Source organism: Takifugu flavidus, chromosome 13, assembly GCF_003711565.1.
Source record: "Takifugu flavidus isolate HTHZ2018 chromosome 13, ASM371156v2, whole genome shotgun sequence".
Taxonomy (NCBI): domain Eukaryota; kingdom Metazoa; phylum Chordata; class Actinopteri; order Tetraodontiformes; family Tetraodontidae; genus Takifugu; species Takifugu flavidus.
This window is the reverse complement of record NC_079532.1, coordinates 7,756,803-7,771,315: the sequence shown is the minus strand read 5'-3', so window position 1 is coordinate 7,771,315 and position 14,513 is coordinate 7,756,803. Positions and strand designations below refer to the sequence as shown.

General features: G+C 45.7%; 1 protein-coding gene and 1 long non-coding RNA gene across 5 annotated transcripts; one reads left to right on the top strand and one right to left on the bottom strand.

Moving 5' to 3' along the window:
- Window positions 1-114: 114 nt before the first annotated feature.
- Window positions 115-14,209, bottom strand: LOC130536159 (LHFPL tetraspan subfamily member 3 protein-like). Of its 4 annotated transcripts, none has more exons than XM_057051854.1 (5): window positions 13,595-14,207; window positions 13,065-13,338; window positions 2,381-2,617; window positions 1,263-1,289; window positions 115-1,148 (listed from the first exon to the last, which is right to left on the bottom strand). In XM_057051854.1, the coding sequence occupies exons 1-4, from the start codon at window positions 13,643-13,645 to the stop codon at window positions 1,273-1,275; spliced, it is 579 nt and encodes a 192-aa protein (XP_056907834.1). In that variant the 5' UTR covers window positions 13,646-14,207; the 3' UTR covers window positions 115-1,148; window positions 1,263-1,272. The 4 variants fall into 4 exon arrangements, with proteins under 4 accessions (XP_056907834.1, XP_056907833.1, XP_056907832.1 ...); XM_057051853.1 differs by having other exon boundaries at window positions 13,065-13,501; window positions 13,595-14,206; XM_057051852.1 differs by having other exon boundaries at window positions 115-1,176; window positions 13,065-14,209.
- Window positions 8,180-10,620, top strand: LOC130536160 (uncharacterized). Its single transcript, XR_008953294.1, has 2 exons — window positions 8,180-8,580; window positions 10,264-10,620. It is a non-coding gene; the product is annotated as an uncharacterized LOC130536160 (long non-coding RNA).
- Window positions 14,210-14,513: the final 304 nt, after the last annotated feature.

Genomic DNA, 14,513 nt, shown 5'->3' with positions numbered 1-14,513 from the left:
TTTATGGGCCACATCAGCAGTTTTTCCACACTTTTACAAGACAAGTTAGACATCTGAGAGCAGAGTGTAGAGGCGGAGTTACAGATATAGTTATCAATAAATAGTCACAAAGAGTGAATTTTACAGTGAAAACCTTTATTAAGTGTTCATATGTTCTTGAAAGAATCTCTTGAATTTTCTAAGTTAATCTCAATAGTCTCTAATTGTTTGGTATTCTATAGAATATCTATTTACACAGGAGAATATTGACAGGTAAGGCTGGGACTGGCCTTGGTACTTCATGAATAGAGTCCGCTCCACAGGCACGTCAGTATACCTCCATCGTGTCACCCTGTACGTCCCAACATAAAAAACACAAACTCTCTAAGGGAAACAGACTGTTTGAGCTACACAACAATCACATGTGAGGTTGGCATATTGATTCACCTGCCTGTCAAAAATAGTACATTCGCACCATCTGACACAAGTTCCCTCGACACCCAGTCACACAGCAGCTCAGAGTTGCAATAACCTCATCACAGTGTAGAGAACACAGACTATAAAACAGCAGATCCCCCCTTAATGTAGCTCTGTGCAAAAAGTAGCTGGCAGGGCATTGGATGCATGATGATATTTGTGTAAAACAATCTTCTTTTCCTTGTACATGGAAGGGAACTAAGGGTTGTATGAGCAAAAAGGTTGCCATTTGATTGTTACATATGAAACACAATAGATTTACATTAACCCCTGTATAATCTGGTCTTTTCACAAATCAAACATGACACACACTCTGACAGTGGTACACATGGCTAAGTGCTAATATAGTTTAATATTTAAATTACAGAGCTTGTGTGTGTGTGTGTGTGTGTGTGGTGTGTGTGTGTGTGTGTGTCTGTGCTTGTACTGATGGTGTACAGTTGGTAACCCTGTGTCTCTGCAGGCAGTAGTAGATAGTCCATTTTTTTTCGTAACAGAATGGCAGCCTCAGCTCCCATCACCGTGGATACGCTGCCTCTTAAACACACTGGGATGAAGGTGCTCTGGACTCCATCTATCTGTGGATTGATGATTCCAGGACTGCAAGCAAGATGGCTGGACTTCATGAGTAGATTACACTGGTTTCCGGCAGATTGATGTGACAGACAGGCTGGTTCTCCTCCTTCAGAGACCTGGATTGCATTCTACAATGTCAAAGGGCTTAACAAATAACAAATAAAGCAACTTTTTGGCCTGTCTTGGCAGACCGGTGGCTATAAATTTGCCTGTGTTTTGCCCTTGCCTACCTTCATTTGGTTACGCGTTGCCTCCCTCTGCAAATGGGAAAACAAACACACAGGAATGTATTAGAGCGCAACAGCACATGCTCAAGGTCGTGCTATAAATAGATTTATGTTCACGCGCATCCGACCTGACTAGTTGTGCTACACATAATCACCAGCAGATGGCAAGAGAAACTAACTAAATCTCAGAATCTTTAGCGCGTTTAGACATTCATGGAGCTCAAGAGAGAAGCCACCCTCAAGACAACGGTCCTATTTCTCTCCTCTCTCATACATTTAACATTTTTTTTCCTGAAATTTGGAGATCCCTCTATCACGTGTATTATCATGTGTATGTGCAAATGGCACTGTTTTTTAGTCATCACCTGTGACGTGTTTGTGATGCAGAAATACCCAAATGTGGACATCAAGTGCACTGACTCATGTCCATGACTAAGTCCTCATCCCTCTACTGCAGACTGTGTTTAAAAAGTGGGCTTTGGTGATACATCAGCACTTTCTTTGAATCATCGCTCATAATTTGCCTCCAGCAGGTAGCAGTGATAAAACTCATGAGATGGTTAAAGTGAGGGAAGATGCATTATTAATGACAGAGCAGGGACATTTTAAATTTCTACTCATGTTTAACCAAACCAAAGGTACAGCACAGCACTGTGGAATCCACCCATCCATTCATGCATCCACCCACCCACCCACCCACATGCATGCATAGATGCATCCATCCCTCCCTCCCTCCATCCCTCCATCCACCCATCACTCCCTCCCACCCAATGGTTTTAAAACATTTATTATATATAGAAATAAATCTGTTGTTTTGTGGTCTTTTTCTAAATGCAGCAATTGTCCTTGTTCCATGGTCTGTTCCATGATCTTGAATGTGGAAGAACAAGTTTATCTCCCATGGAAAATAACGAGTTTTAGTAAGTTTAGTCAGTTTAAGTAACTTTTTTCAAGTGTAGGTTTTCATAACACAAATTACATTTAGAGTGCACTTGTATTATCATTTGTACCACTCTACAAAAGTCTGAGGCTATTTGAAAAAAAAACAACAACAAAAAAGCTTAAAATGTAGGATTTTCATGTAACTCCAAACCTCGGAACCCTTTATCCTGAATGCTTACCCTTGCTCTCTGCCAGCAGCTCCTCTGACATGAAGCCATCTTGTCGGTTGCCCAGAACAAAAGCCAGAAAGGAGAGGATGAGAGCGTCCAGGATGCCCATAATTGCCAAGATGTAAGCCCAACGCACAGAGCAAGCCCCCAGGCTGTATTTGTCCGTCTGCTTTCCGCACATCCGCCGGACTGCATCGCTGTCCCAACCGTCAGGATAGATCATACAGCCGAGCACCAGACAGACACCTGGTGAGAGGCAGAGGAGGGAACGGGGACCAAGAGGAGGAACAAAAGCAGGTTTCAGTAGATGAAGAGCTCAAAGATAATCAGATTTTGGTTGGGAAATGGGAGACTAATAAGTAATCTGCAGCCCATATGCTCACCTTACTGGGGAGGTTGGCTTTGGTGTATAAAGACAAAGAGCACCGGTAAACAGAAATGTGTTTATAATACAGTAATAACTTCATATCACATTCAGTCTTTCATAAAACTCACATGAGGGGTTGGAATTTTAACAGAGGAAGAAAAAAACAGGTGGATATTGATTTTGGGACAAAATATCAAAGTATATATGTTTTTTTTTTTTTTACGTGTTTAGCAACTAAATTTAAAAGAAAAGACAAAATATTGTAATCTCAATAGATCCATCGTGCAGCTTCTATTCTGAGGTGAATCCCTTCTTACATAAAAGAGGCATACATGAAAAGAACATCAGTACTGGTTCTATGATGCAAGAGTGTTCTGGCCAAAAAGGCAGAAGCACATCATAAAAAGGATAATACATAAATAATTAAACATGGAATAACAGCCAGTGATGCATATATGCATGCATACATATTAAGTCTCTCTTGGAATCTATGTACTTTATATTATCTATATTCAGCAGGATCGTGAATTTTCCATTGAGGTTCTATAGTGAAGGGAAGGGGCTCATGTTCGTTGGATCAATTCACTGCAGGTCCTGTTCTGAACAAGAGACACAAAAGCAAGAAATCATTGAGCTTTAAAATCTGCCTCTGCAGATGATCACCGATGAGGGATGCACAGGCAAGTGTCCTACCGACAGGGGGCGCTAGAGGCCGGAGAGAAAGTTTGTGAATGCAGGCGGAACACATGTCCCTTCATCCAGTAAGCCTGGACTCAGCTAATCCAAACAATCCCAGCATCCATTTACATAATGAGGAGCTTCATCAAAATTCCCTGAGGAACACGAAAGCAGCCGAGCGCGCACCCATTTTAATGATGAAGGATTAAGAATAACATGTTCACATGTGGCTTATATATTGAAGGTATCTTTTGCCCTCATTCATGGTATTTGCTGTGTTCAGGATGATCAAGTCTGTACCCAACAAAATGCAGGAGCTCATTATTCCACCCTTCCAGCCCTCCTGCCTGTCATAGTCCTGCCGTCTCTGGAGACAAAGCGGAGCAGAGAAGAGACAGCTTATTAGGCAGGAAGGCGCACAGGTGGAGAGATGGAGTGCGTAGAGGGTGCCAGGATGGAGTCCTGTGTGCGGCTGCCCGTCCGCAGTACTGTCATGAGCACCGGCAACCATATGCTGGAGCCCTACAGCCAAAACTTCAGGTCTGCCCGCACGCACACATGGCCAAAACACAAAATCTGACAGGATCACGTGAGCGCAAAGACTGGACGGCACCATAACTGTCGGTTATGTAAGACAGCATAGGTAGGGCAGATTGTGTGTGAACAGTGCATCAGCGGCGTCAAGCAGATGGTACGCAGAACTGTAAGACTGTCTCAAGCACATTGGCTTATCTTCCCAAAGAGACCTCCAAATCCAATCGATATTGAGACACACAACAACAATCCCGTTGTTTCTGCTAATCTCTGTGTCATTTGAGAGCGGAGCGGGTTCCTGGAGGTCCCGCTTGATTGGATTTGTGAGAAAAAAAGAATAATTCCCATGTACTGCATGTAGCTTTGAAGGGCTCCAGCCTCGGAGCTTTTATTCCAGATGTTCACGTCGCCGCCTGTGCAGATGAACAGTTGCCTTTCCTGCTCTTTCTGGCACTCAATTATCTAAGCAGCCATGAAACCAGATTCGCATTTCCCCCCATAGTTCCAATTTTCTCCGCTCCTCATTTAAATAACGCCGAATAAATGAATTATGCAAACACACACATGCCAGCTCATTCTACTCCACACGATATAGTCAGCGTGCACACACAAAGTCCAAGAACAGATGGTGGTAAACATGAGTTCTGAACACTGACACATCAGATGTATGGCTGAGTCCGTGCAAAGTGCAAATAGAGCAACACAAAATGACAAGACAGACAGATTATGGTCTAATTAACCATCTTAGGAGCTAATTATTAGCACAGGCTGCTTAAAGATTTGACTGGTCCTGCGCGCAACACACAAACCTACTGCGTCTCCTTGAATGCACCACTTACGGGGTTTTAAAGTGTCTTCATGGTCCAGAGTTAGACAAATAGACTTCTTTTCACGCCAAAGGAAAAGTTGGATCTGTGACTTTGCTTCTTTATATAAGAGAAGAGCAATTTCTCTGTGGTTAGATAAAAGAATCTGGAATGAAATGAAAATTAATCTAATCGTGGTCACAGACAGTTGAGACTGTGGGCAGCAGTAGGACCAGAGGACTGTACTAATGATCCAGCATAATTACATGGAGATAGACGGGGCTCTGCCGCTCTGCAGTCTGTCGTGGGGCTAATCAGAGTGAGAAAACGTGTCACAAGTCTTCCTAATGAACCGGGGTCAAGAGGTCGGCTGGGATGAAAGAAAGAACTAACTTTTAACTTTCTGGGCTGGATCATGAGTGTTGAGTGTAAATGAGGAACTGGATGAGAAACCTGCTGGGTCAGATTTCTAATGCCAAGATCTATTTCTGCTTGGGTTGCTGGGAGGCTTCCAGACATCCTCCACTTCAAAAATTGTCTGCAAACGGAGCACATAAATGCCCACGGCACACCTGCCAATTCATTTCAAAAAGTCTAAAAATGCTTGCCTCATCAAGCTTGCTGGCTTTGCTCTTGATTATTATTATTATTTTAAATATGTTTTTGTTTCCTGAGTTTGATCTTGTGTTTGATGTCAAGGTTATCTGCAACCCGCCCAAAACTTTGCTGGAATCCAAGAGAGAAAACTTTCAGGCCTTTAGGAATTTCTGCTGCAGGACTAAATCCCCTCCCATGAACCGTTTTTCATACATTACCGGCCCGACATTGGCTTCAGATTCCTGATTAATGACTGGTGATCACTGAAATACAGCACCTAAAGGCAACATTTGTTAAACATTGGCAGGTAGTTTCTACAGTAGTGTCAATAGTGTTATTAACATCATTAGGTTTGGCACTTTTATGAGCTTTTAGGACTTGGACACATTGATCCATTCTAAACATGTGTGTGTGTGTGTGTGTGGTGTGTGTGTGTGTGTGTGTGTGTGTGTGTGTGTGTTTCTGCATTTATATATATCTAAATGATAGAGAGAGAGAGAGAGGAGAGAGAGAGAGAGAGAGAGAGAGAGAGGTTCTATGGTGTAAAGGTCAAAAATGGTTCTTTGATCTATGAGCATTGAAAAGATGAAAGGAAATTCCAACATGAAAGAAGGTTAAAGATGAAAGAAACAGATGCTTCTATATAGGAGAAACCTCTCAACACAGAGGTATAATGTGAACAATCACTGAGAAACAGTTTGGAAAAACTTGGTTGCAGACTGCAAGATGAAAGACACACACAGGAAGAACCAGAGGTTCGCCAGTCAGCATGGTGACTTTGAGGAGAGGGCGGCAAGAAGGAAGTGCAGATATCAGGAGAAGCAGGACAACAAGGAGCTTTTCACAGAGAGGACCAGTGGCAGAAATCCTAAATATCTTTCAAGGTGGAACGACTGGGATGATGAATGTGATCTACACAACTCTGAGGACACCTACGACAGTGGTCCTGTGACCATTGACAAAGACGTGACCGAGATCGCAGGAACCTCAAGCTATAGTCAGCTTCTACAGATCAGGAACAAGATAAATACAATGAAATGCCCACCAATTATGGCTTCTGACAAGATGCCCAGATATCAGTGGGAGGACAAACCTATGCTGGTTATGAAGAGCACCAAGAGGAAAATGAGCAGGCGAAACAAGGACGCTCCTCAAGACGTCTCACCTCTTAGATCAACCAGCACAGAAAAGGAGGTTCCTCCAGACTCTGGACTTGTCCAAGATAGACACCAGTCAGAGGACAGAGAACCAGACACTGCAAATCTGTCCAAAAATGATGAGGGCTGCAAAGAAAAGGTCCAGTTGGAGGAAGAGATTCAGGAGGTCGACACAAAAATGGCCAGTTACAAGACGTCAGTCGTCCAGTTGGAGGACAAGAAGACAGATCTGACTGAACAAATGCAGAGTTCAACCACGGAGAATGAAGATCTGGTGCAACATCTACAAAAGATCAGAGACATAGAGCAGAAGTTGGAAACGCAGCATCACCAGCTGCCGCAGCAAATGAGCCAGCGGGAGGATATTTGTGGGTGACAGCAGGAGGAAAGCAAGAATGGTTTCATCGAGATGTTCCTAAGAATCCAGTCCTTCCTGAGGAAGAGCACAGGATGACTGACTGTCGCTCCACTGTATCTGACTTTACCGTTGGTGAGCCCCAGTTCAATAAAGTTTTGAAAGCAATTCTTGGTTTGTGTCTGTACTTCGAGCCTGATATCACCTCCTCAGCTAATGAGGTAAAGATCTAACCACCATTTCCCAGCATTTTCACGTCTTCTACATTTCTGTGTTATGTCTGTGCTCAAATTTGATGCTGAGTTCAGTTGCACTTCATGCTGAGGCTCATCCCTGTTAGGATCCTATATTAATCCTGCAGAGATAGAGAAAGGAATACTTTAACTCCAAAGGCAGTTTGTTGCACTCCATCACAAAACCGTCGTAGCTTCTGGGTATTTTTCGTCTTTCGTCCAAGAAACCAAAACTAAATGCCCAGCGCCCCCTTCTGGTTGAACTTTAATACTGTCAGATCATGGGACCCACAATGATAAGAATACTACAATTCAAAATTTCCTCCATGTGCAGCTAGAAGTTAGATTTTGTCGTCCAAAGATCATCCACTGTCGTCAGAAAGAGATGGACATGGTCAGCAGCAATATTCAGAAAGGGTGAAGTGTTTTAACGATGCTTAATCGGTCCTAAGGGGCCCAACGTTTGCCAAGAAACTATTCCACACAGCATTCCACCTCCATTAGCCTGATGTGTTAATACCAGGCTGGATGGATGCTGTCATGTTGTTTAAGCCAAATTCTGACGGTCCCATCTGAATGTTGCAGCTGAAATCGTGGCTCTTCAGACCAGGCAACGCTTTTACAACCTTCTATCGCTTTGGCCAGTCTGTGTGAATGGAGCCCCCTTTCCTGTTCCCAGCTGTTCGGAGTGGCACTTCCGTGGCCTTCTGCCGCGGTTGCTCACTGTCTTCAAAGATTTGTGTGTTCAGTGATGCCCTTCTGCCCATTCTCCTCTGGCCTCTCACATCAACAAGGCATTTTTTGCCACCACAACTGCTGCTCGATGAATATTTTCTCTTTTTGGGAGCATGCTCTGTCAACTCCAGAGATGGTTGTGAGTGAATATCCCAGCATCAGCAGCTGCTGAAATAGACCAGCCCGTCTGGCACCGACACCCAGGCAGGGCCAAGGGCAAAGTCACTTAAATTCCCATTTTTTCCCCATCTTGATTCTCAGTTTGAACTTCAGCAAGTTGTCTTGACCATGTCTCCATGCCTGCCATGCATTGAGCTGCATAATGGCTGTTGATCACTGAAAAACAGGATCTGAATGCATCTGTTTGATATCAGTAGGTATTTTCATCAATAACGTTATTAAGGTTGTTAATAATGTCATGAAGAGGCTCATCATTAGGTTTTAAACCCCTCAGTTTCAGTGCATTTCTAAACTCTTTAGATCACTCAAGAACTTGAAAATGAGAAAACTTTTGGCTTAATGCTCCTTTGGTCCCATTTTCCTTTTCTAAAGAAGCGACACATCTGATTCATTCCCTGCGTGTGCTCTGACTCTTAATACCCGCAGCCGCCGTGGGGTGAGACGGAGCCTCATTATCACCGACTGATTGAAGTCAGAGTTGGAGAGGAAAGCACGCTGCCTACAGATGAAGCCGGAACGCTGTCGGATGGACACCCCTCCAGCACCCCCCCTCAAATGCAACTGCAGGTAAACTCGGTGCATTGGGAGGGTGGGAGAGGGGAGGAGGGAACCACTGTGAGGACAGCAGGCCCGGCCGGGGAGGAGGGCTTATATAACAGGTTCGGGCGCAGCCTGTATCTCGGACAGAGGATAAAGATTGGCAACGGGGATAAAAGGAAACATTTGGATTTGCTGTGAAAACACTGAGTAGAACAGCAGTTTAGGGATGATGGAGGCTGCATTCGTGACTTAAGCGAACATACTGTGCCCTCTCTGTCAGCTGACTAACCTGGGATTTAAGGTCCGACAGAATCAGAGGCAGAAGCCGAGGATCCTGTAAAGATCAAAGTTTGATAAATCCTCTCTCCAGCCAGCGCTCGTTAAATCCAGCATCGGATACTTCTTTAGATGAAGTGTCGTTACATCATGCCACTGATTTCTGATTGAGCTGAACTTTGCTACAGGAATTTATTATAATGAAATGCACCAACCTGGAAGACTGAAGCAATGGAACGGACAGTGAAAGTAGCTCTTACTGGTACAGTTTGTACCTCAGTCAACACAGCGGGGACTTTCCCACAGGTGACAGTGTGCTTGCTGTTTCCTGAGCTCTGGCTTCGGAAATCACAGGGATTAACTTTATCCTCCACACCCGCGGAGACCCAACAGTCACGACGTCGACGAGACTCCCGTTTGTGCTCTCTGTGCCCGCGCGTGGGCGCGTGCACGCCGCGCAGAGGATGGTTCCCCATCGTCTCCCGCCGGCTATAATTAAGGTTGTTCAACAATCTGTCCGTCGCTCGTAATTACTAAATTGCAGGCGTGGAAGGCGGGCGAGTTTTGAAACGCTTCACCTGCGCCTCTGTGAGGGGAAAAAAAAGGGAAAGAAGAGGAGTGAAGTGTCTGTGGATGTGAAATCTGTTCGTCCTGAAAACACAGGCAGGACGTAGAACTAATTAAAGCTGTGATCTTATCAATGAAAGCGTTTAAGCCGAGCTCTGCTGAAAGTCCCGGTGAGGATGTTGCGTAATCCTGGCGAACCGGCTGTCGTGCCGGATCACCTGACGCCCCGCTTTTCACCCTTCCACTGGTGTTTCACTGCATCCTGACAGAAAACAGGACTCATCCATGTTGTCTTACGATCACGTTACATAAAGCTGCTCCCGGGGGGCCTCTGACCTGACGTGATGGGCAGAGACGTCACTCCCGGCTGCAGCGGCACCACCCACTGGAGGAATTGGACAGCTTCTGCTGCGATTATGAGGAACCACAGACCCTGAACTGTCCCACAGGAGGGAACGATGGAAGGGAAAAGTGACCCGCTGTCCCAGGCTGTGTGTTCAGGCTCCTGCACAACGCAACTCTTTACTATTACGCTGGAAATTGAAGATCGCTTCACTTGATTGAACTGAATCATTAGAAAAATCTAAAAAAAAAAAAAAGGATTAATGAGGTACCATTTTTTTAATGTGGACATTCATTTACATGCTAATTTATATCGTATTAATACACACAAGAGAAATGCTGCATTAAAAGGAACACTTTGGCCAAGGAAGTTAATTAAATTTGGCCAAGAATGGTGATGTATTAACCTGCAGACAAAGGATGCTCACCCACACCTACAAAATCAGCATTATGAAAGAGCAGAATCAGCCTGTTCTGAATTAAAATAAGTCTTTAAAGGGCCTAAAAAGGAATGTTTACTTCCAGCTTTAACCCCGGAGAGCTGCCGGGAACAGGAGGGAAGAGAAAGAACAAAATGACCCAACACATCAGTATGTCTTCTTTTGAGCATCATCTGATTTGTTGTGTCTCTTCTGACTTCACGCTCCTCTATCACACGTTATCTCACACTTCTCTTTTCTTCCACATTAGTGTCATCTTCGCTCCCCTTCATCTCCTCCTCTGTCTTAACTGAGCACAGTCAGACAACGCGTGTTGGACGCTTTCACGCTCTCTTCCACTAAAAGAAGATCATCTTTGGAGGCTGTATTTGTTCCAGTGGCATCACTCATACACGCACAGAAGAAAGTGAAAAGAAATAAATCTTAATTCTGTGTGGTTGCATTCCTGGGTTTCTTGGTGTGAATGCAAATGACCAAAAGAATAAAAATGCATTAATTGGGCCAGGAAAAGCACAAGATGCTCAAAAACAAACGTACTCAGGCTTGCTGGCTTCCAATGTTGCACAAATTTCCATTTGCCCTCCCAATGATGCATGGAGGTCAAAGGTCACGGTAGCAATATTTTACCATAAAATGGAACCCAGACTATGTAGCAATAGCGTGAATTAGCCATTAGCAAGCTCAGCGTGTCACCAAAATCAAAATAACATTGTAGCTCTTCACATGCACGTTAGCAGCGGGAATTGTCCGTTTAGGATCAAATGACTTTCACGTCACACTGATTTAGAACCTCCTTGGACAAATGATTATGGAATTAACTTTCTAAATATGCCAACTTATCAGCAGAGAGCCACATGCAGAAAGCAAATGCTGGAGAATCTGATTTTGTCCCGAAGGTATTTAGAGCCCAAGACTTCAAAGGGGCTGAAGATGCTGCGGCAGCAAATCTCTTCCTTCCTACACACACACACACACACACACACACACACACACACACACACACACACACACACACGCACGCACACACACACACCCCATTTCCACCAGCAGAACTGACTAAATAAGCACAAAGAAGAAAAGCTGGACCGTAATTAAATAAACAGATTCAGGGTGTAGACAAAGGTGGAGGAAACAGAAAATGAGGCATTCGTCTGTATGATGGTGCACTGTGACGCGTTCCGCTGTGCGCAAAGAAAAGAAACACACAACACATGCGCTTGCATCTGTGGGCCATCGGCGCGGACAGATGAAGGGATCAAAATAGCTCGGGAGATGGAGGTGAAAGAAGGATGGAGGTCCATGAAGGTTCACTTTCTCATCAAATATTCAGGTCTTCCACCTGAGCTTCAGAGAATCTGCCTTCCCGGACCTGGACACCACCGCAGGGGGACAGCTGTGTCTGAATGTGTCCCAGGTGTTTTCCCTCAACCCTTCGGACCTCCATCCCTTTGTGGAAGCTGCTTCGAGTGTGGTCATTTCAATGAAACACGCATGGGGGTGGCCTTGCTGTGTGTGCCTGGGGAGTTCTCGTCCTCTTCCCGTCCCTCTCCGCTCCTTCAGTGCTGTTCCGGGATCAGTTCTTTGTGTTTTGACTTTCTGCTAAGCACCCGGTCAAGTACGTCAGGGGTCATCAGACACATTCACAGCGGAATTTCAGAGCGCAGGGGGCAAATGTAAGCCTGCACTTTTAAATATATGATGGGATATGAAGTGCTGACAGGGAAAGACGTCATTAAAGAGCTGCAATTTGGCCCCTTTAGTGAGTAAAATGTCTAAAATCTATTAAAAAATGACCTTGAGTGTGAGGTCCCATTTAGCATTTATAATTTCATTATTTTAATTTCATATATAGATTATGGAACCAATTGATGAATTTGACCTCACACTCAGTAGTTTGACCTATTTAGGGACATTAGATGCTGGAATATTCTGAGCTCTTGTGTGTTTTAAAAGGGGAAAACAGGATGTGATTTATGAAATTCTGTTCATGATCAGCTCTGGTATGGAGGACAGATGAGGAGAACATCGGCTGACAGTATGGAGCCCATTAGGCGTGCCGCTGTGCCACCTGTCCTCCGTGGGCATCCTGAAGAGGAGCCAGAGCGGCGTTAACCTTCAGCGAAGTGTAATGAAATTTGACAGTGTTAAGCAGCCCAGGCTCGCTCATTAGGCGTCGCTGAGTAAGTTTGCCGTGGTCAGGGTCTCGCCGCTCGCCGTGCGCTTTCATCTCTGAGCTGCAGGAGCACAGGGCCCAGCGGTGCCCTCATTAGGCAGACCTATTGCATTAATGGAGCCCACCGCAACACGGAGCTGGAGCCGCTCCAAAAGATGCCCTCATCTGCATTTGTTTGTGAAGAGGAAGCTGGGCAGACAAATGTTTGGCAACGGCTCAGCCCCTCTTCACACGATGGAGGTCTCGGGACGACACTGGCCCGCAGTAACAGTGACAAAACGCCGCCAGCAGCCGACCCGTTGGCACGTGGGACATCTGCGGACCCTCCCAAAGACTCCCCCAGCTGTACCTGCATTTCCATCAGGTCAAGACAGCTTTATGGTCACAGACATGTTGCTATTTTAATAGCTTAACTTGGAGATCATTATAAATAGCACCTAAAAACTAGTCCCGTGTCCCTCGGTGTTGTCCTGTGACCGCCTGTTTCCAGGTCACTCAATAAATAGGCAACGTTTTGGCACCAAGCAGCAAATTTATGTTCCTGTTGTTGGTGCTAATAACATTAATATTTTGAAGACACTTGATTAATTGTCAGTGGTGACAGAGGATCCAGCAGACAGATGGAAAAAGTTTGCAGGTTGAAGCCCAATGTGCATTAAATACGGTGTCAACATCTTTTTCTGGGTCTTTCCACCCCTTAAACAGTCACTTACCTGATGCTGCCTGCATCCAGCCACAGATCTTGTACACGGTGGAGGTGCTGAGGAGGAAGAAGAGGCTGAAGCAGCCGATGCATGAGACCACCAGCATCATGGACATTCCGATGAAGAAGGAGGCGGCCTTGAACGCACCAGACGGGATAGCGGCGAACTCGGTGAAGCTGCCCTGGCAGGCCAGCTCCCTGGAGTGTCCGTCCCCGACGCAGTAGTGGAAGAGGCCGAAGTACCCGGCCTGCGGCGTATCCACGCCATCTCCAATCCAATAAGGCTGCGAGAAGATGGTCACGTTAACGATGCCGAACAGGATGGTGAAGATGGCCCATAAAAGTCCAATGACGCGGGAGTTGCGGACGTAATTGGTCTGGTACAATTTCGCAGCTTCTGCAGACGGGAGCATTGATGCGGCAGATCCCGGTATCATTTTATGTAATCTCAAAAAAAAAGAAGAAGAAAGACTGGTGGTTGCGATCTGTCCGAGAACAGGACTTCACGATCAACGCGTAAAAACGATCAGAGACTCATACCAGCGAGGAGAGCACGAAGGAGCGGCGAGTCTGCGCCCAGGGAAGCAGCATCGGCGGCAGCTTCACCTCATCACGACGCGTCCGGGAGCCGGGAAGGTGAAACAGGGAGCAGCGGAGTGTGCGGACCCTGGCTATGGCCGAGAACTCTGAAACTCAATGACTACAGAGCGGAAACTGGTTCCCTCCCACTTGCTCCTCGCAGCCGTCAGACGTGCGCATCTCTGCCGCACCGTGTCACGCACCGATGTCCTTGGAAGGCTCGGCGAAAAGACGCAAGCGGAGCAGAAAAGATGACCAAATCACATCGAAATAACGCAATCGTGCGCCCCAACTGTGGAGAAATGACCGGACGGGTATTAGTATTATTTTTATGACAGCATCAGAGCGATGCTGGGAGTCAGACAGGGAGGCGCAGACGTCGCCCGGCGCATGTGCGCATGTCTTTCTGCATCTTTGGCGAGGACTGCGTGAAATATGAACCATATCAGGTTGACGGGAGGGAGAGCCTCAGACGGGGGGCATTAACGCGACCCTTGGGTCGGAAAACCAGCCCTTCTCCGTGTCGCCAGGGCGCAGTTTTGCTGCCCTGATATTACGTAACAGCGCAAGCGAGGAGAAAATATGGCTGGTGGTATTTACAGGGGATGAACCAGAGGTGGCGTGAAGGTTTCATCACACCACAGGCTCCTGTCACAGAGGGGAAATCACAGCTCTCATCTATTATTATGACAGCAAATGATTCTAATGAAACAGTTGCTTTTGCAATTGAAATCTGAGAGGGGTTCTATTTAATTACCGTAAATCAGCTATTAATAACCACAATTCTGCTGCTAACATATGGCTGCTATTTGTTATTGAGCTCGTCCTTCATTGGGCCTCCAGACTGTGCACAGGCTCCAGGGGACGCCGTTGTCACATT